At 31.4% G+C, this 27,831-nt stretch overlaps 3 protein-coding genes across 4 annotated transcripts; 1 reads left to right on the top strand and 2 right to left on the bottom strand.

The window, feature by feature from the left end:
- Positions 1 to 1,866: 1,866 nt before the first annotated feature.
- Positions 1,867 to 3,018, bottom strand: LOC112781842 (transcription factor DYT1-like). The gene is made up of 4 exons (XM_072233468.1): positions 2,598 to 3,018; positions 2,334 to 2,510; positions 2,089 to 2,265; positions 1,867 to 2,002 (listed from the first exon to the last, which is right to left on the bottom strand). Exons 1-4 carry the CDS (start codon positions 2,820 to 2,822, stop codon positions 1,922 to 1,924), a joined length of 660 nt encoding a protein of 219 aa, XP_072089569.1. The 5' UTR covers positions 2,823 to 3,018; the 3' UTR covers positions 1,867 to 1,921.
- Positions 3,019 to 3,057: 39 nt separating this feature from the next.
- LOC112791360 (uncharacterized) lies at positions 3,058 to 5,331 on the top strand. The gene has a single exon (XM_025834162.3). The coding sequence runs from the start codon at positions 3,756 to 3,758 to the stop codon at positions 4,926 to 4,928; it is 1,173 nt and encodes a 390-aa protein (XP_025689947.1). The 5' UTR covers positions 3,058 to 3,755; the 3' UTR covers positions 4,929 to 5,331.
- A 5,153-nt stretch (positions 5,332 to 10,484) lies between these two features.
- LOC112791359 ((3S,6E)-nerolidol synthase 1) lies at positions 10,485 to 15,286 on the bottom strand. 2 transcript variants are annotated; one of them, XM_025834159.2, is made up of 7 exons: positions 15,084 to 15,286; positions 14,420 to 14,693; positions 12,134 to 12,506; positions 11,620 to 11,841; positions 11,406 to 11,541; positions 11,046 to 11,294; positions 10,485 to 10,963 (listed from the first exon to the last, which is right to left on the bottom strand). In XM_025834159.2, exons 1-7 carry the CDS (start codon positions 15,240 to 15,242, stop codon positions 10,631 to 10,633), a joined length of 1,746 nt encoding a protein of 581 aa, XP_025689944.1. In that variant the 5' UTR covers positions 15,243 to 15,286; the 3' UTR covers positions 10,485 to 10,630. The 2 variants fall into 2 exon arrangements, with proteins under 2 accessions (XP_025689944.1, XP_025689946.1); XM_025834161.2 differs by having other exon boundaries at positions 14,420 to 14,687.
- Between the last annotated feature and the right edge of the window lie 12,545 nt (positions 15,287 to 27,831).

The raw sequence follows: 27,831 nt of genomic DNA, 5'->3' as shown, positions 1-27,831 counted from the left end.
AAAATATTTTTGCTCCTTCCTTCCAATTACTACATTCCAATTTCCTCACAACAGAAGGTTAAACTGCTCCTTTTTCTATCATTTAATGATAAGATAGTCTATGGGCCGAATAGATAGGTCGACCTCATTTGATACAGATTTATTAATTAAGGTACAATCATTTTTGGTACAGCACAGCTAAAAGGAATGGAGGTAATCAACATATCTAAAGCAAAGATAACATTAATTTTTTGGGTAATAAGATAACATTAATTCAAGACAGTAGTAGAAAATTTCAGGGCGGTGTTAGAATTTAGAATATCAGAAGAGCTATTGGAGGTGATCTATGTGTATAAGTATATTACTTGAAAACGCAACGTATTGCCTCAATAAATACATTGTATTGAAGGTATTGAATTCAAGGTTTGGTGTACTAGATTCATTTGCCGCTGTTTCATTGTTCTTGGCTTCCTTAGTTTTCGTTTTGTTCTTTTAATATATATTTTATAAATTTAAATGATTCGAATAATTTGACTAAATTTTTATTTAACGATTCTCAATTATTAACTTCACATAAAATTAAATTAACTGCACTTGAGTTTTTACTATTTAATTAATATAAATTTTTAGGACATATGTTAAGATGATTAATTTAAAAATTATAAAATTTAAACTTTTAATATATTTATTAAAATTCTACTCATTGATTATTATCGGTGGAATCAGCCTCGTGTTTCGGGTCTTTAAGGAAATTGATTTTTTTTTGTCAATAAGGAAATTGTTTTTGAAATCCAAATTTTAGTGTAACGTGAAAGCACATAGAAAAAAAACCTTCGAGAAATAGTGGATTAGCGGGTTCCAATAATCCAATATCAACCAAGACAATTCGATTCCATTATCCTGTGACCTAAAAGTTAGCCCATAGCCCAAAAGAAAAAAGTGATCCCACATTTTTTTTTCTTAAAAAAACTGAGTGTGTTTATTTCTAATTGTATAGAATATTATTTAAGAGCCCCCCCCAAAAAAAAACTTTTCAGGATGTAACCTCAAACAGTAGCAAAAAGTTCTTTTAATGTTCATTGTTTTAGTCGATGCCTAGATCAAATGGCAAATTACATTGCTTCTTAATATAGTTACACTTACACCCCCGACAAAAAAAAAAAAAAGTTACACCAAGTTTAAATCTCATCACTCGGATAAGGTTTAAAAATCTGAGAGTGTGTGTGGGAGTTATATAATGATATTTTTTTCTTTTCCTTTTTAATGAAAACTAAATATGTACCTAAAGTCCTAAACAAATATTTAAACCCAACTTTCATGTGTAATCTTGGGTGTAGAAACCTGTCCTAGCTAGATTCAAATAGCTAACATTTGATTTGGATATATTGAATTCATTTTCCTATATAGATGCATGTATGTATGTACTATGTACTGTTTTATTGAGGTACTCAACACTTCACTTTTGCAACTGAGCAGTAACTAGACAATGCTGATTCTGCTACTACATCTCTATACGCTTTAAGCAGTCCCAGACTCTTCTCACTTTGTGTACCTCCTTTCTAACCCAACATCATCGTGTTTTCATTCTATTTAATTATTAGAAGTAACTACCTATAAAATTTCTCTAACTAGGAATATATTATTTAATTTGGTCATTTCGCTTCATTTAGCTCTGCCACCTCTGGTCTTAATTGGATGAAAAATAAATGAGCATCTTGTAATTTCTAAGTTCTCTGCTAACAATTTTTATAAATGTTTGAAATAATTCTCTTAATTTAGTGTATTTATGGAAACTTGAGCGCTAAGGGAAAGGAAACAACCCAATTTGGAAAATAAATTATTATTGCAATAATAATAATACTCTCTTAATGAGTTAATTGATATCATCATTTAGTACATGAATTGATGAACAAATGAACAAGTAAAAATAAAAATAAAAATGTCAATAGCTGTGTGTGGAGTTGATAATATCTAGCATCAACTCTTTGGTTTGCTGAACCACAAGTGCTTCACCATCCATGCCCTGAAGCATATATAAGATTGTGAGTAAGGTGATAGAGCATAGTTGCTCAAATGAAAGGAAATCATGCATGGTAGATGACTACTCACCTGTATAGAAGCTGTGATCAAAAGTGCTCCTTTCATGGTTGTAACATTTGTGTCTATGAGCTCTATGCCAAACGAATGAATGGCATCCATCAACTGTGTGAACCTTCCCTTCTTCTTCTCTATGATCATCTTCAACCACAGCTTCTTTCCATCAATGTTGGTCACTCTCACCTCTTCCTGTAAAACAACATTATTATAATTGTACTTGTATCAATTTTTGCCAATTGGAAAAAGCTAAGGTTAACCTTTATCCCCCATTCTTTCATGGCTTCACCATTGTTAGTCTCGTTAGTCTTTGGTTCTACAAGTGTTGTCTCCGATGTTGCTTCTATTTCCTGAAGCTCTCGGGTGAGACTGTCAACTTTGTCTTTAAGGTTCTTAATGTAAGTGATGGCATCCTCAATTATTGTTGCTTTGTTCATCTGAAGAAATCAAAAGCAGGCTTCACAATGAGCAGAGAATTAGAAGAAAGCATTGGGTGATTAAAAGAGAAGGGTCAAGGTGGTTGCATTTGTGATGATGGGGACTAAGGAGCGCAGCATCAAGAGCCTGTCACTGAGCTTCTGTCTCCTTCTCCTTTCAGTCTCAAGGTTCTTGGATTTGTACACTACTGTGTCATCAGCATCATAGTTCCTCCTTCCCATCCTCCCCCTCTTGTTGATGCTACTGTTTTCAGCATTGAAATATAACTCATCTACAGACACTGTTAGCCTATTATCATATAGGTTTCCCATTCTTGGGGTCTTAGGGAATGGAGGAACTTCTTAACAAACAAATTAAAGATCTTTTAGTGATTGGGATTTGGGGGCTACATATATAAATGCTTCTCACAAAGCAATCATGTCAGATCAGAGATGTTGTTGTATATTTTGGCGTGTGTGTGTTTTATGGGGGGCTTTCATTTGGTTGGTCCAAGAGTTAACACACCTTATTCTTGTGAGAGAGAGAAAAAGTTGTTATGATCTTTTTTTTTTTTTTGGGGTCATAAAAGTGTCATGAGAAATCAAATTTATTTTACTATATATCAACATTTTAAAATTAATGTACACTTGAAAATAAAAAAGTTATTATGGCTAACTCTGTTGCTGCTGTATGGTGTAGAGCTTCACAAGGTAAAAGTATAACATTAGATCATTAATGAATTAATGCAGTTTAGTTAGTGGCCTGTAGAGGCAAAAATGGATGATTATTGCATAATATGAATGAATTTATTTGTGGTATTGAGCAAACAAAATGTGAAGTTTGGGAATTGAAGTGATGTGTGGCAGTTAGTCCTTGTTGACTGCCAAAGTACGATTGACTGAGGTTGTTAGAGCCCCTTGATGCCTTTTGCTTCTTAGAAAGTTCCAAGAATTTTTGTTAAGTACATCAACATGATATAACCCCAACTTGTCATGTGCTGTACCTACTGTGAGTAACACAACCCCAGTCTCCTTAGCTTTCCTCTCATGTTATGCTCATGTTACCCAGAAAATAATCCTCTGTTGGGCCAACACTCTGATGTGAGCCCAATAACAAAACGAGAAAATTAATATGGGCCTTAACAGATATGATCCAATACTCATTTACTGTGAGACTGAGACCTAACATGAGTTCTTCCGCCACCCTCCAATTCTTGTAGCGAAAAACACTCCACGCTCCACGGCAGTGACGCCACTACTACCACCATGTATCGTCGCGTTCTCCACCGCAGCCTCTGCACGGCCACACAATCCGCCACCACCTCCTCCGCCGCATCAACAACCAGCATCAAGGCAATATCTCAGGACCTGTACAAGGAATCGAACTTCACGCGCCTCGTGGAGAAGTTCAAGAAGGCCTCCGACGTTGAGCGCTTCCGCAAAAAGACCGGCATATACGAGGACACCGTTCGCCGCCTCGCCTCCGCCAAGAGATTCAGCTGCGTCCGCAACATCCTCGACCACCAGAAGAAGTACCCAGAGATCGACAAGGAGGGCTTCTGCTCCCGCATCATCACACTCTATGGGAAATCTCGCATGTACCGCCATGCCCGCAAGTTGTTCGACGAAATGCCCCAACGAAACTGCACTCGCACCGTGCTCTCCTTCAACGCCCTCCTCGCCGCGTACCTTCACTCTCGCAAGTTTGACCTCGTCCACACCCTTTTCAAGGAGCTTCCCAAGGAGCTCTCCGTGGAGCCTAACTTGGTGTCCTACAACATCCTCATCAAGGCTTTATGCGAATCTGGTTCTTTCGATTCAGGGTTGGAGATGCTTGACGAGATGGAGAAGAAGGGACTGAAGCCTGATTTGATCACTTTCAACACGCTGCTTGATGCGTTGTATGCAAATGGTCGTTTTGAGGATGGGGAGAAGCTGTGGGTTTCGATGCGTGGGAAGAGTATTGCACCTGATATCAGGACCTGCAATTCGAGGTTGATGGGGTTGGCTCTGGAGAAGAAAACAAAGGAAGCCGTTGAGTTCATCGAGGAAATGAAGAAGGATGGTGTGAAGCCTGATGTTTTCAGCTTCAATGCCTTGATTAAGGGGTTTGTGAATGAGGGCAATTTGGATGAAGCAAAGAAGTGGTTTGGTGAGATTGGGAAATCTGAGTTTGATCCTGATAAGGTCACTTATGCCACACTTGTTCCTTTCCTGTGTGAGAAGGGTGATTTGAAAACAGCACATGAGGTGTCTAAGGACATCTTCAACCATAGGTTGCGTGTTGATGGGTCGTTGCTACAGCTCGTGGTTGATAAGCTGGTGGCGGAGTCTATGGTTTCAGAGGCGGAGGAGATTGTGGAACTAGGGAAAGCAAATAAGTATTGCCGCTATAAGCTAAATTTGCCTGGACCAGCAGAGGAAAAGAAGAGCGAGTAGAGTAGAACCCTTTTTTTCTGTGTGTGTGTGTTGTGTCTACCGTTAATCTTGCACTTTATTTGATGTTCTGTCATAAATGGTGAATTTGCCATTGCCACTAAAAATGGCTTAATACGTTTTGTTTGGCATTCAGAGATCAGTAAACTGATTGCTTGAAAATGGCCTTTGCTGTGCGATTGCGCTGCTCCTTTTAGGTCCTTAGGTATTAGCCATCAAATGAATTATTCATGCGAGCTTGGCCTTATGAGTAATTGGTTATGTCCCAAAGAATGAAAATGTCTTCAGTCTCGTGGCTTTGACAGTCTTCATTGATACACCATATATCCTTATGCAGTTATGCTATCTCTTTAACATTTTTCTCTACTTGACATTGGCAAAGATGCAATTCCATGGTCGTTTCTTAGCTCCCTCACTTTGTCTTTCAGTCGAGTTGAGTTTCCAGCCTTGAATTTTGACTACAAGTCTAGAAGTGATGGTTTATGTTCAGAAATATTCATTTAAAAATAATTTGGCAGATATTAGGGTTTTTATTTTTTGAGAATGCTCTTTTATAATTATATTATTCTGGTCTGATATCGGCTGGAGAAGAATAAGAATCTCGTTTCATCTTTCAGCCGGAGTAAAGGCATCGTTGATTAAGATAAGAGATTACCATAAAATTATTTGGTGGGTTCCACAGTAAGATAAGTTATTGAACAATGTTTTTTATTTAAATAAAAGAAAAATATTAGAAAACAATAGATTCATTGTACAATGCATACAATAGGGTTTAATTGAAATTAAAAATAAATTATGGGTTATTAATTAATTTTATATTATTTTTAATTTGAAATTTGAAATTAATAGAATTACTCTTAATTATAGAAACAAATCAAATAATTAAGTTAAAACGAGAATCTCTCTCCCCGCGTCATCTCCTCCTTGATCAAGCGGCTGTCCCATACGTATCTTTCAAGCTCCCAGAGCAGTCCACTGCCCAGCACTGCGTCCCGTTGATCGGCTTCCTCCTTCGTCTACCATCGAACAGTCCACCGCTAATAACAACTAACCAACCAGTGCCGTCCTTTCCTCCGCACAGAACGCAGTCGGTTTTGACTCCTTCAGAATGGTAGAATCGCAAGAAGAACATGTTTCAAGCGAGGGTCCTCCTTTATGCACATCACCTTACCGAAATTCATTAATGGAGGTCGATATAGTTGAACCGTTAGTTTGTGTAGCCTCTGACGTTTCAGAAAATTTACCAGACGAACTAAAAAATTTAGCCGGCGATGTCGCAGGCCACGGTCACAAGTCGAACAAGGTGAATAATTAGAATCTTCAAATTCTGCCATGGATGTTTATTTTGCGTGTAATTTTTATGTTTAGTCACAATGTAAATGAGTTCTTTGATTGTATGTTTATGAAACATGCAAATGTAATCAATGAGTTGAGATGCAAATAAATTTATGTTTGTTTTATATTTAATGGTATCATTACATGCATTAAGGATTAGATGAAATTAATTAATCATTTCATGTTGATATGATTATATCCAGGAAGCATATTTTCGTATGTGTTTTTTATATGAATGTATGCTGTCTTCATGTTAAATGGCATCTTTATTTGCTAATCATTCTATCTGGGACTTATGTGCTTATATGGATGATGGGATATCATAATTTAATTTTTGTATGCTTATATGAATTCATTTTTATTTATGGTGTGTATATTATCCCTACATGATGATCATGCAAGTATATAAAATAGATAACCATAGGGTGATGTAGTGGCTGAATTTGTTTACTGAATTGAAGTGAATGCTACTTGTATTTGCAACATGTTAACCATGGAATGCTTATATGAGTGTTGTAATCATGTAATGGTATGGTTATATGCTCACTACATATTTTTTAGTTTTATGCTCATATGCTTCCTGCATGTTATTTTAATTTTTTTCATGCTTATGGGATTATATGGTTATGTGTATCCTACATTTGCATAGATTAATCAATTATGAAGTTATTTGAGTGGTTTATAATGAATAATGTGCTTATGTTCTTCCTGCATTCGAAGAAAAGAGTGTGTGTATGTAAATATACATGAAAATAATTTTATTCATGGAATGAAAAAAAAAGTCACTAAAAGGTGATTAAAGTCCTTAAATAATAGCCCAAATGGAGTAAATAATTCCTCATGATTTTCATTGAATGATAAAAAAAACAAATAAAGGGTGAAAATTAATTAAATAATACATGAAATGAAAAAATAATTCTCTTAACTGTATTTGTAGCTGTTGATGTGTTTTCGGTGATTGTTTTAGAGATTTTATTGAAATGAGTTTTGATAAGGATCTTCCTCCTTTTGGTTACTCTGTTTGTTTTAGAATTTTAGGCCATGCAGTTGTCGGATGTTACAGATGTTGAAAGTGAAGAGAAGGAGCTTGGTGATGAGGTATTGTAGTCTAGTTTACTTTTGTGTAGTCATAATGTTCATGTTTGATTTGATAACTAATGGTAATTAATTTTTCGTTCGAATTAATATAAAATACAGTTACCAGATCATGGACAAGGTTATGATAGTGTATATTTTTTCATCTCTATGTTTAAAGGATTCATGTTAGTTTTAAGGTTCTAAGGCAGCTGTTGCAAAGGTCCACATGTTATTAATGTTAATGGTGCGTATGAAAGTGAACCATATTAATTTTATTTAATGTTAATGGTGTAAGAAAATTAAAATGTTGTAAATGATATTCAAATTGCTAAAAACAAGCCAACCAAAAAATTCTGAAATTCTATAATGTTAATTTTGTTATGAATATTTTTTAGCAGTATTAGTAGAATTTATGGATACAAATAATTGTTTCTTCTGAAAAAAAAGAGAAACAGACACAAATCTTAAAAATGATGTGCAGGTCCTATACATATGTTCTAATAAACAGGACCAATGAAAATGAAAAAATAAATAAACTAAATAGATAAGAGCTCCAACAGACAAAATGATCATAGGAAAAAAATAGGTAATATGAAGGAGCAACTATGCACTAAACATATACACCACAGAATTATTAACAGTCAATCACAGAATTAAATAATGACTCTCAAGAAGTGATAGTATTGGTATATAGTGCTGGTGATGAATCAAATTTTTGAAAGCCTGGAGATGAAGCTAAAACATAACAGCTCCAAAATACTATTCTAATTCAGATCACATGTTAAAAAGATTGGTATAACTAGAGATATAATTATTCTAATTGAAATGAACTGTAATGGTTTTTCAGTAATAAATTTATAACTAGGAAGAATGAGTGCATCAATTATTATACAAACCTCTGCGTTAACCACTACTGGTCATATCAGTGAGATACATGAAAATAGTTGCAAGATGGTGTCCACCTCGAGCTATATTAACTTTGTCAGGAAAGTAGCATAATGTGGATCATATTTCTGCCCATGCTCATACCTCAATACTTGAATGTCTTTTCCATTTCCTAAAAATTAATAACAATATTACAAGAAACTAATCAATACTTAACTGCTTTAGTATAACAATGTCCTCTAATGAAATCATTTAAACAAAAATAAATGAAAAAATTAAAAATACTGGTTTAGTTAACTGCTCCAAAAAACTGCTCCTTGTAACAATAATAATTACTCCATCCGAAAAATAATAACACTCACTAATCTGTAAGGAAACACAAACTTAAAAATAAAAAACACCCCCAATTTAATCAATTAACACAAAACTAACTAATCTATGAACACCATTACCAAAAAAATATAGTAGATACAATTTGTATTCTTCATCACAAATATCTTTTATCCTAAATGCAATTTTGCCGTCCGAATTTAAAAATCATTACGGTCCAGCCCTGATATGAAGTTAATTTTAAATTTATTACAAATCAATAACAACTAGTTCATGTAACTATTTGGTTGCAGTGGCAAGAGCAACATAGCAGGAATTTAGAAATTGTTCAAACTTGAGAAAATTCGCAAAACTAACCATCTAATATCCTACTAAAGTAATCATCCAAAAAATATCAACCAATTTTCAATGATGGTCAGTCATTATACGTCACGTTGCATGCACATGGTCCACACGGAAATAGACAAAAAAATTTTAAACTTAACTCATATATAAACACGATCCCAAATTTTTTCGATCTTTTTCGCGCTAAAATAAAATCATGAAGAACTTCAACAACCTAAACTAACTACAAAAATGGCTCCTGCTGCTATTTCACCATGGCTAATCACGCATTTCATCAACAAAATCTATCTACAATCAAACATGCAAACGCGATTACCAATTAAAAACTGAACAACCTCACCCACTTACCTTGGATGGTTATGATTCTTCCGGTCAAGATGTTCATTGTCTTTCCGGTGAACCGTTGACTAGCAGGCGGCTATTCCTTCAAGGTCGGCTGCTTCTATGCTCAGAGACAAAGGGGCCCACTCGCGGAATACTCAGAAGATGTTCAATTCGGCGGTGAGATCTCCCTGGCGGCAGTTCTGATCGGCGGCTTCTCGTCCGGTGGCTGGGTTGCAGCGAATGCCGGATGTTCAGCGACGGCGCCGTGCTTGAAGGCAATGAACAGGTCGCTTGCGTTCACCTATGACCTTTCTTGATTGCATGTTGCGGGGCTGAGGGTTCTAGCACTCTCACAGGTCTCTACAAGGAATTGGGAAGGTTTGAATAGGGGGAGGAGAAACGGCGAAACAAAAGGGATTGGGGATTTGGGAAAACAAACAGCAAAACAAAAGAAGATTGGAGATTTAGGAAAAAATTGTAAATAGTAAAAATATAGTAATGTGTTCAAGTAAACAATCATAGTAGAATTAGAGTTAATTTTATGCTTTAATTTTAATTTGGGCCTAATAAAGAGCCCATTGTAACTATTATATACATATTTCATTATTTTCTTAGGGGATCCTTAAATAAATACTGTTCATTTTTCTGCATTTTCATTCATCATGCTTTGTAAAGTTAATGCATTTTACAAAAACTAAGACGGAATCTCAAATCCGTCCTTACCAATCGCAAATCTAACAAGCCAAATTTTGTCATGAAAATAATAAATCTTTCTAGACCAACATAATAATGATAATAATGATAATCCTTTATAATTCATGTATATACCTTGTTTTTGGTCCTGATGTATTGCATGGTCCACAGTGAATAAAAGACCAAGATAGATATTGATGTATTTCATAATCTTCAATGTCGTGTGTCACGTGCCCAACTAACTAGACAATAGACATTTCTTTTATAATTCTCTGCATTTTATAACAACCAAATGAAGAACCTAAGATGGCGTGCGTCATCATTGCCAGGGTAAGCAGAGCATGACCGCACGTGGCATTACAGGAGGAGTCAACCTGCATATTAACTATGGGCAACAATCCATAGCCCAATTAAAATAGGGATGTTACAAATATTTGTCCTAGAAATATATTTGTTTAAAGATACTATTTTAATGAATTGAATATATTAAAAATTTTGTAACAAATTTATTATTATTTTTAAAATACATTTTTAAGACATAAGATAATTAAATTTATAAGAAAATACTAATTTTCCAAAGAACTTTCATTGCTTATTTATTGTACATGGCTCTCGAAACATATCGATACTAACAATTACAATACACGTGAGCTTATATTTACTGTATACTTTTAGAATTATTTTATTCATGGATCAATCTTTATCCTATGGTTGCTTCAGGCAACAACTGTGGCGTGATCTTGTGGAGGAGTAGGTTGTAGGTTAGCACCATTGTAGATCAAGGACTTGACATGCTCCTCTAGCTTTGATGGGCTATCGCCATCATAGCTGTACATGAGAGGTACCATGCGAGCACCATTGAAGCACATTCTAACAAAAGACGATGGTAATTGATTTTCCGGTGCTAGCAATTCCTGGTTAAGTCGTTTCCATTCTTCTGAAATTCGATTACTGACATGCTTTCGTGTCTCTTCAATTGAAATTCCAGAGTGATCCTTTATGTAGCATTTTATGTACGATCCATCACGAGTATCATCTTTGTTAGACTCCTGCACCAGTGAAAAATATAAAATATGTATTGATAAAGAGAAAGAGAGAAAACAAAGTTTATGTGATGGTGGTAATAATTACTTTGTCGCCTTCCAAGTCATCACATAGCCTAAGAATTGTGCTTAATGTGGATATAATGGTTGGGAATTCATTCATTAGAGTCACATTCCGATTGGTTAATCCCTGACCCATGGAAAAGAAAGCATGGACAAGGATCACGTGCACCCCTGTACTCACTCTACCAATTTTCAAATACTCTTCAGCACTTGGTAAATTCCCTGACGCAAACCATTTTGCTTCTTCCAGGAATGCATTGAATAGTTTTACCCACTGCAACATTATCATGCATGCAATAATTAATAATTAATTAGTTGTATTTTCGTAGCAGATAATTAATACGTGTTTATATCTTAATTTTCAGTACAATTATTATTTTATTACCGATTTTACTAAGGTGCTTATTGGATTCAATCCGTGTTTGACATAGGTCTTGAGCGCAAACTCGTTAGTCACTTCGTAAAGAGAAAAGCACACTTTCATGCAATTTGGTAATTCTTCCATGGCTGCCAAGTCCCACCTACATATCAAATAATCGTGTTTTAATTCTATATATATGAATTCATATTGATTTGTATAAAACATCATGTACATATACCTCTCGACTGCATGAGTGAAAAGGGTGAGTTCATGGATGCTTCCACCATAACAATCAAAGATATCATCGACGATGTAAATTAAGGACAAAGGTTTAGTGAGGTCAACTCTTTCTTGTGAGAAGCGTGGACCAGAGAGACATGCCATGGGCCACATGTACCATTTTATTGGTTCATCTCTAACAAACTTCAACTCCTTCGCCAAACCCAAATCTTTCCACCACCTATACATGTATCGAAAAGTATACTAAAATATGAAAATGACAATTACTATGTATATAGAGTAATGTGTGTTAGAATAAAATTGTGTATTATTGAGTTATTTAAGTTGTCTACTCAAGTTGTGTTTAAATTGTCTAAAATGATACAATATAAAAGGATATTTATAGGTGCTAAGAGAATCGTAATAATAAAGACATAATATTCTATAATAAATATTCAAATATACTAAATAATTCTAATTGAACCTAATTATATTCTAACAACGTGAATTAATAGAAAGCAAAGTGAACTGACTTGGAAACTTGGAGAATTTCCTTGAGATGCAAAGAGTTAACGAGTTGGGTATCTATTTGAGACAGTTGTTGTAAAGAAGTAGTCCACGGTGCATTTCCAAGAAGTTGTAAGGTTTGAGGAATGAATCGTGGAAGAGTTCTATGAATTGGGAAGCGCAATGTGTGTTGAATAGATTTGGCTTGAGGATGATCATGAAACCTTGAAGCAATGGACCAGAGGTACTGCCGGCTAAAATCCTCTGCTTCATCAAGAAAATACTCCCCTGGAATTCTTAGTTGAGATGCTTCGAACAAAGCAATTAACTCATCTATGTCCTCGTATAATAAGGTGTGTTTGAGCTCGCCTTTAGTGTTACGGTATTCATCAAACACGTCTATAAGATGCAACAACATGCATGATTAAATCGGTTAATAATTTATTTTTTAATAAATCAGAATAAAATCAGTTTATTATAATAACAATAATAAATCTAATTATCCGTATTATAATTATTAAATCTAATTTAATTCGATTGATTTATATAATCTAAATTAAATTATGTTTAAATTTTTTGATAAAAAATAAATATATTTTTAATTTTTGTTTAAAAAAAATTTATAATCAAATAGGTTATGTAAATTAGTCACTTTGACCCGACCTAATAACAATTGAATTTATTGTTATTGTTATAAAAAAATCGATTTTATTATAGTTTGTTAAAAATTTAAAAAAATAATTCATTAATACGTCCAATAATAATATAACACATAAGTATCTTTACAGAAAAACTAACTAATAAATAAAGTAGTGAATAACTAAAAGCAAAGTAAGGAGACAATAATTTTTAGTAATGTGAAAATAAGGAGACAATAATTTTTGGTTAACTAATGTTAGTATTTTTTAAAATTAAAAAATTATTAATTTTTGAAAAATTTAAAATTTTGAATTTATGATTAAAGATCTAAAATTTAAAATAAATAAAATAATTTTAGAAAATTTTCTAGAATAACATATATGGTGACAAATTATTCAGTTTTTTTGTTTTCATAGAATCATTTTTTTAAATTAATAACTAATGAATAAAATAGTGAATAACTAAAAGGGAAAGTAAGGAGAAAATATTCTTAGTTAATTAGTATTAATATTTTTAAAATTTTAAAAGTTACTATTTTTTGAAAAATTTATAATTTATAATTTAAACTAAAAATTTATAATTTATGACCTAAAATTTAAGATAAATAAAATAATTTTAAAAAAATAACGGAAGTAAGCTGATGAAAAAATTGACTCTTTGACATTAATATTTATTTTTTTTTGCTTTTGTACTTTAAAAATTTTAACTTTTTAAGGGAAAAACATTTTAAAAAACCCCTTTAATTTGAAAACTTTGTTAAATATCTTCCCATAACTAAATAATTGAGTAGGAGAACGTGGCATGGCCGGTGGGCCTGGGGACCTCAATAATTTGACTATTTGACTATTTGGGATAAATTAAAGTCATTTGATATGTTGTCTAAAAGTAAAAGTTGTGGGGGGTAGTCTACGGTGGCCACAAATTTTGGTGTTTATGGTGGTTTTGAATTTTACAAAATAATATTTTTAATCAAATAAAATGAAAAATTAAAGCACGATTCAGTTCTATTAATAAATAATGATATGTTTATGAGTATAAATAAAAGAAAAAAAATTAGACTATTTATCATATTTTTTGACAAAAAAATAATCTATCGTTTTCTCTCGTATTGAAAATGGAGTTGTCATCAATGCCCAAAATTTAAAAAATGATAGTATCTAAAAATACTTACATTGCATTAATTTTTTTTCACATTAATAAATAATTATTTATATCTTTTATTTTTAATTAAAATAATTATTTTATTTTGCAATAAAAAATTTGAAATATAAAATTACTGTTATTAATTAAATTTTAATATTAGTCAAGTGAAATTTAAAATTATTAATTATAAAAAAAAGTATAAGTAGATAATGAAAATATTAAATAATGTGAATAATAGATATATCGGATGTTCAATTTATTAGGTGTGCAGATAATTATTCTAATATTAAAATGTAAATAGATCATTTTTTTTGTTAAAAAATATGATAAATGGTCTATTTTTTTTATTTACACTTATAAACATGTCATTATTTATTAATACAACTAAAACGTGCTTCAATTTTTTATTTTATTTAATTGAAAATATCATTTTGTAAAATACATAGCTACCATAGACACCAAAACTTGTGGCCAACATAGACTACACCAAGTTATGGCTTAAAATACTGAAAATGACATCACTAAGTAACCTGTGTGAGCGTAGTAGCCTTGTTGTCTCAACAAACGAAATTCAAGTGCAACTCTTGACAGCTTTTGACGATGATCATATTCATTGCTTCTCCGATGAGTTTGAAGATATTTCTTTTCAAGCGTTGCTGCAATCTCATCTTCAAAGTGGTGCTCAATGCCTAACCTTTGTATGGAGTCCACCATTGACAAGCATTCTTCTGCGCTGCTCGTCATCAGTGCACGCTTCACTTTCTCCACCACTTCACCATGTCTCACTTTTACGCTTTCCTGAAACTTATAAACCGCTCCATTATTACAATTTACAATTTCTCTATCAAATGCAGAAATGACAGACGACCAAGAAGTGAAGGAGTCAAAAAGAAGTTTAGATCTTTTCCAGAATTTCACTCTAACTAGCACACATGAGTAAAAGAGTTGTATATATTTTTTGGATATATGCACTATTTTCTTTTTTGTACATTTCTGTTTTAGATTTTTTTATTTTTTTTATTAAAAGTGATTTATAAGAAGGGAGAAAAAAAATAAACTTTTTTATCTTTTATAATATAAAAAGAAATGGTACAAACATCACTTTTGTTCCATGATACAGATCAATGAATTAATTCATTATTTAAAAAGATCGAAGATTAAGAAAAATAAAAGGAGAAAGTCAATTTAATTTACCTTGAGGTTTAAATTTTCAGGAAGATTATTTATAGTTTGGTTGAATACCATAGTAAAATGGGTTTTACTAAGGCAACGGCTCCAACAGTCATGCTTTGGTTTGTTGGGTGAAAATGATATCTGATTGGAGAAACCAAAGGAAGTGTAAGAGATGGCCATAGATACTATATATATTAAGGTTTGTGTATATAAAGGAATTTCAGGAGTGCAGAAAATAAGGATACATAGTACCCTATTTATAGATCTGCAACCAAATGGGTACATCATGATTAACACGTTTTCAAAATTTTCAATTTTTAGGAAATAAAAAATAAAGAACGATTTCAAGGTCTTGTTAACAAAATTTTTCTTGAAAAGTATTAGATTTGATTTTTAATATATTTATTGTGTTCTTGTTAAAATATTTTTTTTTAAATTTTACTAATAATAACCTGAACACATATATCTGTTTTTAAAATAATGTTTGGTAAATTCATTTATCAGTTATCAACTAAAATCCAATATATGTGAGTGATAACGTCATTACTCATTATGATGATAGGCAGACATGAAGGTTTGCATGGGGAGCCCGCATATGGATGCATGACAAATAGTGGAGAGCCATTTCGTATGTTTAGCTAAAATCATGAAATTTAGAAAAAGAATAATTATTTTTTGGATTCACAATATCTATCCCTTAATTTTAACTATGCAAGATAAGATATTTGTGGTGGAGACGTATTGTTTGAGTTTGGTAGACTTTATATATATATATATATATATATATATATATATATATATATATATAAGAATTTAATGAATAAATTTATCATTATTTATATCCAAAAAATATAAAAAAATATAGTATAATATTATTGTGTAATTAATAAATAAAATTATTTTATTTTATTTTATTTTTTAACGGGGGCCTATTATGTCTAACAGAGAGAAACGTTGGGAATTGATTTGTACATTAGTTTTTCTTGGGGACTAAATGTCCGTTTTTAAAATCTTTGGGGACTGATTTGGGTAATTACACTGCCAAAAAATGAACTAGGGACTGATTTATCTGCCAGAGTAAAACTTTGAGAATTAATCTATGTATTAATTTTTCTTGAAGACTAAAATATCCGATTCTAAAATTCTCAGAAATTGATTTGGGTAATTACTCTAAAATGTATGCGAAGGCTTTAAAAATAACAAGTCAAGCTATGTAATTACCAAGAATGTTGTAAAACAAAAGTGTCTAGAATCATGCTTCAGTTGATTTGATTTGTTATTAAGTAATTAATCACATTGAAGATATTTTTCCGTAAAAATAATAGTTAAGATATTGCAATGTATTATGTTAAGCGATTAATCAACATATTAAATCATCCAACAATTTTTATCTTATATCTTTCTGTTAAAATAATAGTTAAAATATTGATACATATTATACTTATCTAAATAAAACTGTCAGTCTCGTCAAAACAAATTTACTGAAAAATATATAGAAACTGACAATAGACCACTGCGCATGCATGCATGCATGCCATTAATATCCATAGATTTCTGCATCAATCAACCATAATTTGTTGCCATCTGCTTATATTTGGAAGGAACTAGTAACATTATTTATCTCGATTTCAATAATTCTATACTCAATTTAAAACAATTCTTTTAGAAAAATAGAAAATAAGTAATCTGTGCTTCTCAAAATTCACTAACTAACCTGGAACACATCTCTTTCATGCATTTGAAAAAGGGAAGTAATGTTCAATATAACATAAAATTAAGTATATAGCGTATTTATTCTTATATATACAGATATACTTGTAGTCTATATTACACACTACAATAATAACCATTAGAATTTGAGGGCCATGGACGCACCGACAATAATACTAATAGATTCTCAAATATAGAGAGATTTGCTAGTGTTAAATCGAGAGATTAACCACTATTAAATTTATAATTGTTATGATATATAAGTTTCACTTTAGAAGCATTCTGTCACAAAGGGTAAGAGAAAATAATAGAAAAAAAATTGTGTATTTAAATTATATCGAATGATATAATATAAAAAAATATTTATAAATATTTAGAGAATCAAAATCATAAAGACGTAATATCCTATGATAAATATTTAAATATACTAAATAATTCTAATGAAAATTAATTGATCCTAATATATTCTAACACATTCGATTAAAACACACGCATATAATGGCAAGTACGTAAATAGTAGTGACAGGATGGTGCATTTCATCAATGTGCCATTTTTTCTGTACTGGGTCCGTTCGTTTACTGCTTCTAACAAACCGTATTTTGTCCCTATCTGCTGGAAGCTATGAAGCAAATAAATATATGTACTATGAGGAAGACACAACATTCAAAATTTCAAATTAAAATTCATATTGATTAGTCAAGTATATACGCAATCACATTGTTCGTGTGGGCCATTTAGTAAGCGCTAATATGAACCAATCAACCATAAGTGCTCATGTTTTCTTAAAATCAAATTAAACTAGATGAGTATTTACTCAAATTGATTCATTCTCTGAGAATTTTGAAGTGAATATTTGAGTTTCCAATAAAATTTAATTATATAATTAGTCTCCAAATTTTATAAATGTTCGTCATTTTAGTCTTTTTGTTAATTTATTCCATAAAACCTAAACGATAAAATTCAATATATCATATTAAGATGTTAAATCAGCCGTTAAACGCCACATAAGATGAAAGATAAAATGATCTCTAAAAAGATAAATATAAAAGTGTTCTTGTATGATGTCCTAAATCCTAAAACAACGGCATAAAAGTCATCATCATCTTCGTGTGCTGCTCTAAAAACGTGTAACCATGGCAAGTGGAGAGAATTCGGTAAGCTCTTATCGTCGACGAGTTAGAGGTAGTAGAGATGGTAGTGCTTATAGTACTTCAGGTGGCCCCAAATTTGGAATTGCAAGAGGAGAAAATCCAAGATGCCACTGCAGAGCTTATGCCATTATTGTGGAGTTTGGAATAGATAATGATGGTAATCAGTAGCTAAGAAAAATGGGGGGTTGAATCTTAACCCATTTTTTCTTAGTAACACTTGCTGCCTTTTAAAATACTTTGAGGAAATATTTTTTCTTTTTGTCTCGTACCTAGTCAAGAGACATTTTCTTTTTGTCTCATAACCGGGCAAGAGATATTTTTCAGTTTTGTCTCCTATGCAACAGAAACAGAAATGGAGTAGAGGAGAGAGAGAATCACACCAAGAAGTATCCTGGTTCAGCTGCTAAATGTAGTGCAACCTACATCCAGTCTCCATCACAATAATGATGGAATTTCACTATAATCTTGCTGATTACAGACACCAATTCTCCCTAGGAACTACCCTTCCTATCCGGGACAAGTCCAGAATCTATCTCCAATCCTGAACTTGACTTGGTCACCTGCCAAGCTTTCAACTGCTAAGTGCTAACCCAATTTGCAAGGGAATTCCCACAGAATCATGATACACAACACATAGATGTACAAAGGACCTCTAAGATACCCATGGCTTTTTCTTTAATTTTTCACACTCTGCCTTTTTTCGCTCAATGGCTTTTTCTTACAAACCTCACTGTTTGCATTTTTCTATGAGACTCAAGACAGACAAAACTTAAAGAAAATACAAAATGAAACACATTGAAGGAGAAGAAATTCTGTTAGCTTGGGTAGTTATGAGAACTCTGTGCTTTTCACTCTTTTTCTCCTTACTTCAAGCCTTGATTGTTCACCCTTATTATAGAAGGGGAAAGCCTCCAAGGTTGAAACCGGTCCAGCCGAGCCAACTTCTTCTTCTTCAATAACAAACTGGTTCGAACAGAGAGAGATGAGAGAGGGAACCGAATGCTAAAATCAACATAAAATTACCTCTTCCTCATCCCATCACTTCAAACTTCATCAATCTGAGCCTTCCATCTTGACTTGGTACCCAAGAAAGATTTCTGACCCTTGATAAACCCTTGATCCTTGAAGGCTCCTTCTGCTCTATCTTCTGCTTCTTCTCCACGTAGCTACAATAACTACCTCCTGTGATGGATGAACAAAAGTAGAGACGAGCCATACTCCAGGGATCTTCTTCTCTGACCGAGTTGGATCTTCCACCATTTCTAAGCATGGTGATCCTGAAATTTTTTCACCACATCTTACCATAATTGGCAAAGATCTCAGCCACACCATACTGTAAATCTTCTTTCTGCAAGAGTCATCATCACCTTGACCTCTTGCTTGCACATAGCTTCACTACTATTGTACTTCACCTCTGATAGCTTGCTTTTTCTTCTTCTTCCTGACATGACCGAAACTATAAAGGGAAGAGAGAGAAGAGAGAAAAGCATTCAAATGAAATTAAGGAAGAAATTAAAATGAATTAACCACTTCCCTTTCCCATGCCTTGTAACGTGTGAGAGTAATAATATCAATCAAATCAATGTAAGCTTTTTTTTCTCATGTTATGAAGGCAATTAAAGCTAGTTAAATAAATTTGAAATCCATCAAAGGGGGGAAAGTGGCATCCATGGAAAGCATGCAACTTTGCTTTCTTCCTTCTTTTAATTTCGGACCAACCAATTGTTGGTCTTTCACTATAGTGATTTTTGGGCTGTCCCATATTTTTTTAGTCCAATTCATGTTGCCTAATAAAATAATTCAGCCACATATTAGATAGTATTTCTTGCACAAGGCTGAATCTATTTAGCATATTTAGGCCATAAGTTGCATTAAGTTCAATCACCAAAATTTGCACATTGGCAAAATTATTAATCAGCTAATTTGAATTAGAGATCAATTTAATAATTTTGTAATTAATTATTTTAACAATGTTTGATCATCCTCAAAATAATTTGGAGTTTTTCAAACTCATCAGATAAGAATCCAAGACGACCTTTCTTTGGATGTCCTTATTATAGGGTAAGGAACATTGGATATGGTATCTTCTTTATGCATTGTAAAATTCATGGGTTAACTCTGATTTTGTACATTTTTCCCTTCAATGTAGGAGAATCTTTTACATTGTGAATTTTTTATATGGTTTGACAAAGTTTTTTCCTATAAAATGCAAAGTAGCCAGCATAATATTGTACTGAAAGAGAGGGTGAAGAAGTTGAAAAATTTGGTAGATGAATTAGAGAAGAAGACTAAAACTGTAAGTAAAAGGAGGGAGTGGAAAAATCAATGCAAAAGTGTGTTCTTTTTCATGTTAGGTTTTTTGGTTTGTATTTTTGTAGAAAAGATATAGCTAGGTAGAAAAAGAAGGGAATTAGGTGCTTATAATGTATGGATATATTGTAATTGAATAATTGATCAAAGTATAATTGCCAATATTATAGTCTCTCAGAATTGTCTAATAAAATTTTCTTTGCCCAAGATTAGAATCGTATGCATTCACAAAAATAATGTTCTAAAAATATGATTTAATATAAATCATAGCACTCATAATTATCAAAATAGTCTAATAACCATAATTTCATATAATTGAAATCAAATATCAAAATTCTGAATATTCCAATAAAAAACTTACTCGTAGCTAGTTTATATCTGTTGCTAGCATCAAAGATACATTCCAAAAACATATCTTAAAGTTGCATAGATGCACTACATAACCATAATCTATTATAAAAGGGTCTCAAAAAACTAAACAACATAACTACAACCAGCATGATATCACAGAGCAATATCATTTCTTCTTTTGGAGATTAAGTCCTGATGTAGGCATGAACTTGAATATTCTAGCAGCAGTTCCAGAGCTTGTAGCAGTAATTGTTTATGGAGAGACTCTTGATATCTGATCTGGATGGAGTGACCTAGGTACTAGAGCAAATGAGGCTGTAGGTGGAGGAGTTAGAGTAGGTAGAGTTGAAGGTCTTGGAGTCGAAACAAGCTTCGTAGGAGGTGTTGGAGTAGTGACTGGAGCTATATGAGGTCTCAGAATTTGTTGTTTAGGTCTTGGAGGCCTAAAACTTGCTGCTGATGCAACTTGGTTGGATGAGTTAGTAATGTGCTCCTAACACAACACGAAGTAACAAGACAAGTAAGTACATAAATGACATACAAATCATTGAATATAATTCAATTTAAAAAGGTACCTGTGGCTGTGGTTGAGGGACTGATATGGTTACTTGTACTTTCTTCTGTGACCCTACTGCAGTAGTGGATCCACTTCCATTACCCTTTTTCTAAATTTTATTCTTTGGTGGGGGTTTAGGCCTTGGTGGTCCCTTGCATGTTTTTGCATTGTGGCCAGATTCGCCACATTTTTTACAGGTAACTTCAAATGTTCTTCATTCCTTTGTTCCATCACGCGCATCTTCAACAGAGTCCGCCTTCCTTTTTTTTCTTCGTGGGGTGGCCTGCAAGTCTCCTAATGATGGGTGACTCTAGAGATAGTAGTCCAGTCTTCACCCAATACTCTTCTGAGTTGACAGGTTTGATGACATGCTCATAGGTTGCTCTAAATGCATCCATCTTTAGCCAAGGATGTACATATGATTCTGGCCTATCACACCTCTTTTGAATAGCTGCTAATGCATGAACACATGGTATTCCTACAAAAAATTAAGTAGCATTGACTTTAGTACAGCAGAATGCATATCTTAAACTCATGTAAGTCAAATACAACATGTTATTATTACCTGTCAGTTGCCACATATTGCAAGTACAAGTATTGTCACCAGTCCATTGAGCCGTCCAGAACTTAGTATCCTTCATAAGGTCCTCCAATTTTCTTTGCTGAACTGGTGCCATTACTAAATTCTGACCCACCAGCAGTAGGAGTAGACCCATTAGTAGGAGTAGGCCTAGTAGTTATATTGGGCCCAGATTTGTCATTAAGCCTAGTAGTCTATTTAGGCCAACCTTTCTTCCTTGCATTATCCTTTTTTTCAACAGCTATCTTCCTTACATTATCGTTTTTTCCAACAGCTTTCTCTTTACCCTTCTTATCTCTGTTGCCACCTTTGCTCATTGTTTTCTTCATGAGTCATTCATCTTCATAGCTATCATAGTTATCATTGGTGTCATCCTCAAAGCCTGGAGGTGGGAGTTTATACGCCTCGTCTTCAGCATTTTCATAGCTATCATTGTCAGAAATTGGTTCATCAGACAAGACCTCAGTCTCGCTGTGCTCATCAGTATCATCACTATCCTCAACATGGTCCTCAAAATCAACATCTTCTATAATTGGATGATCAAAAAACAGACACAATTCATCCATCTCTCTGTCCTCTCTCTTTTTGTCACACATCTCTCTAATTTTTTTATCTGCATATATAGGATGTAGGCCTGCTTCATAACTAGGAGTTGTTGGGTCATACCAATATATCTTCTTGTATGCATGGTAGAAAAACTCTTCAAACATTTTCTTCAAATAAAAATAATTCACTAAATCAAGATCCAACGAAAGAAATCTCTTTACATTTCCATTAATGTAAAGAAGTTCACCCTTGTTATTTTTGATAAAACTCCCCATGTTGAAAGACAGAGATAACCCAATCAATCATCTGCAATTCATAAACATGGAATAAAATGTCAAAATCAGAACACAAACTTATACAGAGCAATTACATATTAAACACCAACTGCTCAAACTTTGATTTTCTAATTGTGATAACTAGATCAGTCAATGTATAAAGTGTATTTACCACAAAATATTGAATCTTTTTAATGTTAAGCTCATATATGCATGCATTACGTCACTTATTAGTAATTGATTTTCATAGTAATGAAGAACTTAAAAAAACTTTTTTCAGTAACTAATTTCTACTACCAGAAATAGATACACAGAATAAACACATTCGAACAATTTCAACGATGATCAACTATACCATCCGCATCATAATAGAAAAGAGATATACTAACCTGACCGGTGAAGACTGATAGACCGGCAAAACCTTTTTCTACAATAACTCTGTCTCGTACAATGCCTTGAGTCAACAATGTCAGCGGAGGTCGTCGGAAGACTAACGGTTCACGTGGTGGTGGTTTTCTTTGTAAAACCTAGAAAAAGAGAGGGTGTTGGTTGTAATTTCATTTTGTGGGAGGAAGATAAAAATGAACCTTTAAAGTCACTCAACTAACGAAACGATACACACCCTCGTGCCCTACTCCCAAAATGTCGGGTTTAGCATCATTCAGAATAGGGACCAATTTGTCTTTATTGAACACGTGGCGCTTAACGGCCGACTCATCACCTGAATATGACAGGTTGGACTCCGATCCAACGTTAGAATTTCACGAAAAAACTAACAGAAAGATTACACTTTGTTTGGAACAATAGATTTTAGAAGGAAGGAAAATGAAAGGGGAAAAAAAGATGGAAAAGCTCATTTTTCTTTGTTTGAATCAGAGTGGAAGATGGATGAAAAACAAAAAAAATAGGTGTGGGGTCCATATAAAATTTTTCTTCTCATTGCTGCGATGAAAACTGAAAAGCGATAGATAAATAATGTTAAATTCTATATTTACCTTCTCAATAACAAAAAATAAAATTCCTAACTCACTCTAATTTTTTCTTCTAATTGGTGTTTTATTATATGTATTTATTTGAAAAACAAATATATAACTTTTTGTTTATGACCTTTAAAATTTTGAAAACTAATTTGAAAATTTTTTATTGAAAAAATAATTTAAATATATTAATAAATTATAATTTATATATAATATATATAAGGATAATAAAATAATTTTACTCTATTATAATTTTTTCTCTTCTTTTTTTTATTCATTTTCTTTACATTCAAACAACAAACAAAAAAATCTACTTTTTTTTTTCATTTTTTTCCCTTTTATTTTCTTTTCTCGTATTTTATTTCTTTTCATTTTCCATCAAACATCCAAACAAAGTGTTAAAGTAATGGACATTTACAAAAGTTGGGGACTAATTATATAATGGGCAATGCTAGGTAACCAATGATTTATTTGAACAACATGAACAATCACCAATCAAATAAAAAAAACACTACATTCTAATTTAATATTATTAATTAAATATACTCTTTTAACCCTATTAATTCACATTGTTTACACATTATTCAAAATTGTTGTTGGTTACCTATACTTTTCCTTATATAATTAAATTTTGTTGAGAACTAAAACGTTTACTTCAAATTTTTTTGGAAACCAATTTGAATAAATACTCTAAACTAGACGACTCACATATTAGTTAAACACCATTTATTTTCTCACTTAGCCGGGCAGCAACTATAGGTGCGGTACATCCATTTTTGTTTTTTTTTCTTAGGAAAAGTTTAGGGAGCCAGCAATTTTTATATTTTTTTGCCAGCATTTAATCATCAAAATAAAAATAAATGATCTTTATTATTAGATATAATCTTACACCATTAAAAATATTATTAATAACCAATTGATGATTATAAAACACTAAAATTATTAGTCCCTAACATTTTTCTTTCTCTTAATGTAATGCATGTGCTTTCCTTTATTGGATTCATGTATAATTATATCGTGAATATTCACGTAATGACATCTTTATACGAAGAAAATATTGTGAATTCTTAAATGATTAATTAAACATATTTAATCAATCTTATCAATTTATTTAATAATTTACAGTACTATCTTTATGTGAAGACGTTACCATGGGTGTATTCACCTAATTATATATCCACAGTAACAAGTGAGAATTGCACGTGATGTCACTGTTGGCACACTAATTTAGAAACTATACTATCTAGCCAGCCAATCGTTGTTGCAGAAGATCTTGAATAGACCAATACCACATTGGCAACCACAACAAGAATGAATATCCTGTTGTTAAGGACTTAAGGTATAAGCTCTATGTGACTCATTTTAACCACACAATATAACAGCCAAAATCTTATTAGGTACGTACAATAGAGTAGTCGTAGTTAATGTGCTATTTTTCTGGTGGGATTTATGTAATCCCTTACACACAACAATGGATATATATCATATAATACTAATTAGCAGGTCAGAATCGGAAATATGTCTCAGCTATTCAGCTAACACATGCCTAATGCCTGTTTAAGTGAAGAATAGACGGTGGATAACTGAATTAGAGTTCTCAAATATTTATAGCCTATAGGAATGGATACTGTCCCTCTCTTTTAATAACGGAAGATGAACATAAATGCTATGACTACTATAGAATTCTGTAACAATGCAAATGCAAATGTAAATATATACAGTTATACACAGCATTTTGTTAGCGAGTACAATCACAGCAGGAGTATGTACTAAAATTACGAAATATTTTATAAACTGTTTTTATTCATAAAAATTTATAAGATTGACAAATATTTTTATAAAAAAATGAAATTAATTTTATATTTTAAAAAAATAAATTATTATTTTTAGAAAAAAAGTCTAGAGAGCCAACAATTTTATTAAATTTTAGCCAGCATGTAACAAGCAGAAAAAAGTGAGCCATTGGATGAAATCTCACACCATCAGATCATCATTGATAATTAGCCGAATCACCAAAGTTGCTAGCCCCCTAGCATTGCTCTTATTTTTATTCATAAAATTTTTTAGTGTTAATAAATTTATCAATAGCAAAATTAATATTTGAATTTTTTCATCACACAAATTATTTTTCATAAATACAAACTTATTTTATTCATTTATAAACATTATAAATTAATTTTATTGCATTTTTAATATAAAAAAGTCTATCATATATTTTATTATAGAATATTATATCAATACAAATAATTATTTTTAATATTAATTATGTACATAATAATTTAAATTTAAAAAAAAAATATAATTAAATATTATATAAAATATTTTATATTATTAATATATCAAAATTAAACTCTAAAAATAATAGTTTCCTTCGGAGAACAAATCGTCCATGCAAATTGCAATTGCAATGTACTAAAACCCTAATAGAGTTCCGAAAACAGCACATTAAGATAAATTAGGTCTTGATATATATATATATATATATATATATATATATATATATATATATATATATATAGTCACTCAATAATAATAATAATAATAATAATAATAATAATAATAATAATAATAATAAAATTATTAGAGATTATTTTACAAAAAATTTAAAGTTAAAATTATTTGATATTTTTGTATTTAATATAATCAAAAGATGACCTATATAAAAAAATATATATGTTTGTATTAAAAAATATGTATTAAAAAAAATATTTTAATTTGGATTTATATTAAATATATTTTTTTAATACAAATATTTTTTTTAATAGTACATCTTTTAATTATATTAAATACAAAAATATCAAATAATTTTAATCTTAAATTTCTTCTAAAATAATCTCTAATAGTTTTATTTATTATTATTATTATTATTATTATTATTATTATTATTATTATTGAGTGACTATATATATATATATATATATATATATATATAAGAATCTAATGAATAAATTATTATTTTTATCTAAAAAATACAAAAAAATTATGGTATAATATTATTATGTAATTAATAATAATAATAATAATAATCAATAAAATTATTAGAGATTATTTTATAAGAAATTCAAGGTTAAAACTATTTGATATTTTTATATTTAATATAATCAAAAGATGTAATATTTTAAAAAAAATATTTGTATTAAAAAAATATGTATTTAATATAAATCTAAATTAAAATATTTTCTTTTAATATATATTTTTTAATACTAACATATATATTTTTTTTACGTAAGATATCTTTTGATTATATTAAATACAAAAATATCAAATGGTTTTAACTTTAAATTTCATGTAAAATAATCTCTAATAATTTTATTATTATTATTATTATTATTATTATTGAGTGACACTATATATATATATATATATATATATATATATATATATATATATATATATATATATATATATATATATATATATATAAAAGAATTTAATGAATAAATTTATCATTATTTTTGTCCAAAAAATACAAAAAAATATAGTACAATATTATTGTGCAATTAATAATAATTATTATTTTATTTTATTTTATTTTTGGACAAGAGACTATTATGTCTAACAAAGAGAAACGTTGGGGATTGATTTGTATATTAGTTTTTCTTGGGAACTAAGATATCCGTTTTTAAAATCTTTGGGGACTAACTTGGATAATTACACTACCGGAAAATAAACTAGGGGCTGATTTGTCTGCTGATTCTAAAATCCTCGGAGACTGATTTGGGTAATTACTCTACATTTTATATACACAAGAATCTGTTTAATACTCAGATAGCATCGATCATGTACAAGCCTTTCAATGAATTTTTGACCCACATTCCTAAGTTCATAATTTATGCACAGACGTCCCTGCAAATAATCACACTTCACAGGATTAGTCCAAGGTTTCTATAAGTTACTCATCCTATTCAAGTAAGAGACACTACTAGTAAAAGTTGCGCATTTGTGCATACATGATTTACATTTGTTAATCAATGGAAAAGGATCAAGTTTGATGCTTGAAAGAGGAAAGGCAAGGCTTAATTTGGAGTTCCATACATGGCAAAAGGGAATTTTACTCAAGCAAAGTGATATCAGTTGCTACCATCATCATCATGCATGAGATAAAGAGGTTATGGGAAAGAGGAGAGATCGATACAGAGAAGCCAAAAATAGAAAGTGAAGAAGGAAAAGATAAAACATATGAGGCTAGGGGATAGCTATTTATCTCTTCGACATTTGAAATTCAAGATGTTTTAATAATGGATGCTCATTAATAATACAGCAAGTTTGGATTGAGTGGGTTTTGAAATTCTTATAGGAACAATGTTAGTAG

Source organism: Arachis hypogaea, chromosome 3 (assembly GCF_003086295.3).
Source record: "Arachis hypogaea cultivar Tifrunner chromosome 3, arahy.Tifrunner.gnm2.J5K5, whole genome shotgun sequence".
Classification (NCBI taxonomy): Eukaryota; Viridiplantae; Streptophyta; class Magnoliopsida; order Fabales; family Fabaceae; genus Arachis; species Arachis hypogaea.
Note: the sequence above shows the minus strand (reverse complement) of the source record. Positions and strands in the feature narration are given on the sequence as shown.